A 4,980-nucleotide genomic window follows, 5' to 3' on the forward strand; every position below is an offset into this window, starting at 1 on the left:
AGTGTGTATATTGACCCTTCTTTATGGATCTGAGACCTCGGCCATTTATAGAAGACACCTGAAACAATTAGGAAAGCTCCAAATCAACAACCTCCAGAATATCCTTGGTCTCACTTGCAAAGGCCATGTGCAGATTTTAGATCGAACGGGCTAAACAGGCATAGAAGCTTTGGTTACTATGCGCCAACTATAGTGGGTGGGGCATTTGATCCATATGACGAGAGATCGACTTCCTAAGCAAGTCCTGCACGGACAGATTCACAAAGGACACCGAGGACCTGGCGGCCCCAAGAGAAGATATAAAGATCAAGCCAAGGCATCTCTTAAGAAATGCAACATCCGTCCAGCGAACCTGGAAACTCTAGCCATTGGCCGTGCAATCTGGAGGTCTAAAATCTTCAAAGGAGTAGAGACCCTAAAGCAAGAACGCACTGCTCAGCATAACCAAAAACGGCAGCAGCCAGAAACTCCAGAAAATCCCATTCCTCAGCTGAATTCTCCAATTTATAACAAATTCTGTGGATTATGAATAGGATTTGAGTCACATTAATGCTCAGAGGTGGAGAGGGAAATACACTAAAGTCAAGAACCTTTACTAATCCATCAATCATGACCTGGCGACATCAAATTTTGTCATTGGCTATGATGCACTGCAATAGCCAAGCGATCAAGAATAGTGTGTGCGTATATATATATATATATATATATATATATATATATTTATATATATATATGAATATACATATATATATATATATATATATATATATATATATGTATATATAAATATTTATATATATCACAACTAACACCACAGTCGGACGAAAGAAAAAGTTGCGTAAGCGGAACTATATATTTCGATTGCTACCTGCAATCCTCTTCAGTAGTACAAAGTGGCAGGGAGGAGGCTATCTTAAGTAGCAACCTCTTACAAAAGAAAGGGAACATGAGAAAATAAAGAACATCACTGCCCCAACCCTAGTTGACCTGAGGCTGACACGAGGTCGGGTCAGGGGGAGGGGGAGGAAGCTTGTTGACAATATTTTTGGTGATGAATAGTCCTGAAATGATGTCTGGGGTCCATTGACCCTTGGAAATATTCATCGTGGGCAGATAATCAATTAATGTTGATTCCACCATTTTCCTTCTGAACCCACACCCTGATTTATAAATGAGATCAGATTTCTCCCAGTCCATCCGGTGATTAAATTTATTAACGTGTTGAAACACGTTTCTGGATAAAGCCCTTAGTCAAGCCAGAGCAAGTTTTTTCAAACACCCTTCCACTAAGTTAAAGAAAGAGAGACAAAATCCCCTAGTCATCCCCTTCTCAGAGTCCATAAGTCAATTGTCCAAGTTTCTTCCCAAAGAGAAAGTAAATTTAATTCATAACTACCCTAATACTATTAATAAAAAAGTTGTTAATGTTCACCAGAGGTTGAAGGAAGAACATATCCCAGGTGTTTACTCCCTTCCATGTAAAGATTGTAACCTTTCATACATTGGCCAGACGGGAAGAGACCTACCGACAAGATTAAATGAACACAAAAGGTCGATTAGATATGGCCAAATAAATTCAGCAGTGTTTCAACACGTTAATAAATTTAATCACCGGATGGACTGGGAGAAATCTGATCTCATTTATAAATCAGGGTGTGGGTTCAGAAGGTATCTGCATGTGATACGTGAGTCTCTGTGAAAGTGTTTGTGTTGTGTACCCGATATACTCGTCTGTACAAAGCGCACCGTCTTTGTTAAAATTACAAGTATATTTGTACACGACATTGCTCTGTTTTAATTTGTCCTTTTGTGCTGCCAAATTATTCTTCATGATAAGAGATGATGTTCTGGGGTTCCTGTAATAAATTATCAAATTAAGCTTATCTCCTTCTTTTGTAGGTGTACAATTCTTTTTTATTATTTTTTCAGGACCTTTTCATCTTTTTTATAGGCTGAAGACATTGTGTTCTGGTAGTAAAGGTTAATGTTATTGAATTTACTGCTTTCATCTAAAGCGGTGGTGTTGACTAAATCCATTTTAGTTTTTATTTCTTTGTCAATGTCTTTCAACGGGAAGCCATTATTAGTTAAGATTTGTTTTATCCTGTTTAATTCTTGGTGAAGAAGAGACCAACTTAAACAAATTTTGAAGGCCCTTGCAACGTAAGCCCGTACCACACTTTTCTTATACTTAGAGGGACATTCACTCATCCCGTTTAAACACCTTCCTGAGTCACTAGGTTTTCTGTAAACATTGGTGGTGAAAGTGCCATCTGATCCATCTACCCACACGTCTAAAAAGGGAATTTTGTTCTCTACACTCTTTTCAATAGTGAATCGTAGGCATAAGTTCTCTTCCAAAGCCCTCTTAAGGTTTTCAAGCTGTTCGTCTCCGTCTACGTCAACAAAGATGTCGTCTACGTATCTTAGATACATTTTTGGCGAAGGGTTGATGGAACTTAGGACGGAGTTTTCAATATGGCACATGTAAGCTTGGGCAAATAGTACTCCCAATGGACTGCCCATTGCGACACCATTAACCTGGAAATAAATTTTACCTGAAGGGCATCTAAAGGGTGCTTCTTTTGTGCAGGCACGTAGCATGTCCTCAAGGACGGGGCGTGGTACCTTAGGTGGTGGCAAAGTGTCATGGTGGAAGACATTTCGTGAGATGATTTGAATTGTTTCATCCACAGGCACGAAAGAAAATAAACTTTCTACATCTAACGAAGCCAAGATTCCTTGAGGGGTAGTATTTCTAAGAATATCTATGAATTCGTCTGTAGAGCGAAGGGCATGGGTAGTGGGGATGTATAGGGTAATTAAGTCGTTCAGTTGTTTTGCCAGGTGGTATGTGGGAGTAGATATTTGTGAAATGATAGGTCTTAGTTTGTGGCCAGGTTTGTGAGTCTTAACATTTCCATAGAGATATCCGGGCTCATAATGACCATGCAAATTCTGAAATTTAACACCATCTACTACTGCATTTGCGAAGTTGATTAATTTCGTTACCTTCTTCCGGATATCGTCTACAGGGTTCCTGTTGACACGTAGGAATTTGGAGGAATCCTGCAATAGACTTTCAACTTTATCAATGTAGTCAGATCGGTTTAAGATAACAAATAGGTCGGTTTTGTCCGCTCTGCGTATCACTATGTCCTTATTCTCACGAAGTTCCTTGGCAGCTTGGCGTAACTCTGCAGTGAGCAGGGAACCACTACCAAAGGATCTGTGTTTAGTACTTTCGGCCTGAAGTTGTTCTTTTACATCTGGGTTAAGTTGAATCTTACCTTCTTTACGGAGATTGCACAGGTTCCTGTAAAGTAGGTCCAGTTCCGCGGTCTTCTCAGCTCTCTTGAATTGTGGCATGGAGATACTATGCATGGTATCTCCATGGTGTGCATAGTATCTCCATGGAGATACTATGCACACTACATTGATAAAGTTGAAAGTCTATTGCAGGATTCCTCCAAATTCCTACGTGTCAACAGGAACCCTGTAGACGATATGTTAATGTTAAGACTCACAAACCTGGCCACAAACTAAGACCTATCATTTCACAAATATCTACTCCCACATACCACCTGGCAAAACAACTGAACGACTTAATTACCCCATACATTCCCACTACCCATGCCCTTCGCTCTACAGACGAATTCATAGATATTCTTAGAAATACTACCCCTCTATATATATATATACATATATATATATATATATATGTGTGTGTGTGTGTGTGTGTGTGTGTGTGTGTGTGTGTGTGTGTGTGTGTGTGTGTGCGTGCGTGCGTGCGTGCGTGCGTGCGTGCGTGCGTGTGTGGGCTGGCCATTACCAAGAATTATTGAATAGACAAAATCCTACTGACCCTAGTTTTCTCGACAGCCTTCCCAACCTTCCTGTAATTCTAGAATTGGATGACATACCAACCATCCAAGAAGTGAGCCTTGCAATCAACAGCCTCAAGAACAATAAAGCCATTGGTCCTGATGGCATCCCAGCTGAGCTCCTAAAGCATGGTGGGCAAGCTGTTGTGAACTGTCTCCATAATATAATTCAAGAAGTGTGGCATTCAAGTTGCTGCCCACAACAATGGAAAGATGCAGATATCATCAGCATTTACAAAAAGAAAGGGGACAGGAACATCTGTGGCAACAGTCGAGGCATCTCCTTCTGTCAACTTCAGGGAAGGTAGTCACTAGAATATTATTGTTTCGAATTATCAACAACATCATAGAACAAGTATTACCTGAATCTCAGTGTGGCTTCAGACAAGAGCGCAGCACAGTCGACATGGTGTTTGTGGCAAGACAGCTCCAGGAGAAAAGCATTGAGCAACACCAAGACCTCTACACGGCGTTTATAGATCTTGCCAAGGCTTTTGACACTGTGAACCGTCCTCTCCTATGGCAAGTACTTGTAAAATTTGGATGCCCACCAACATTTCTGTGTGTCCTGAGAGCCTTTCACGATGGCTTTATGGCTCGAGTGTCCAGTTCTGGGCTCAAGTGTGAGCCATTCCTTGTTGAGTCAGGTGTGAAGCAGGGGTGTGTTATTGCTCCCATCTTATTCAATTTATTTCTCGCTGCAGTCTCCAACATTGCTAGACAGCAAATCAATCCTGCTGATGGTGTCAGGCTGTCGTACAGGCTGGATGGCAACCTCTTCAATCTGCGACGCCTCCAAGCCAAAACACGTGTGACAGATGAGGTAATCCATGAACTGCAGTATGCAGATGACACTGCTTTAGTGAGCTCATCCAAAGAGGGCCTTCAGCGCACCATCAACGCTGTCTCAAATATATATACCAGATCTGGACTAGTCATCAACATAAACAAAACAGAAGTGCTCAGTATATCTGAACAACTAGAGCTTCCGGAATTCATTATCAATCAACAACCTCTGAAAAACACTCATGAGTTTACCTACCTCGGCTCAGTGCTCACTGACTCCTGTGACCTGACAAGCGAAATCCAACGCCGC

The 4,980-nt window shown here is 41.2% G+C and overlaps 1 protein-coding gene across 1 annotated transcript; it reads right to left on the reverse strand.

Annotated features, from left to right (window-relative positions):
- Window positions 1–603: 603 nt before the first annotated feature.
- LOC143041632 (uncharacterized) lies at window positions 604–3,384 on the reverse strand. The gene is made up of 2 exons (XM_076213641.1): window positions 2,559–3,384; window positions 604–614 (listed from the first exon to the last, which is right to left on the reverse strand). The coding sequence occupies exons 1-2, from the start codon at window positions 3,382–3,384 to the stop codon at window positions 604–606; spliced, it is 837 nt and encodes a 278-aa protein (XP_076069756.1).
- Between the last annotated feature and the right edge of the window lie 1,596 nt (window positions 3,385–4,980).

The sequence above is a fragment of the Oratosquilla oratoria genome, chromosome 31 (assembly GCF_046742065.1).
Source record: "Oratosquilla oratoria isolate Oo_2021 chromosome 31, ASM4674206v1, whole genome shotgun sequence".
Lineage (NCBI taxonomy): Eukaryota > Metazoa > Arthropoda > Malacostraca > Stomatopoda > Squillidae > Oratosquilla > Oratosquilla oratoria.

What these genes read in the sequence shown, in the direction of transcription:
- LOC143041632 (XM_076213641.1), bottom strand. Translation starts at nt 3,384, where the DNA reads ATGCATAGTATCTCCATGCCACAATTCAAGAGAGCTGAGAAGACCGCG.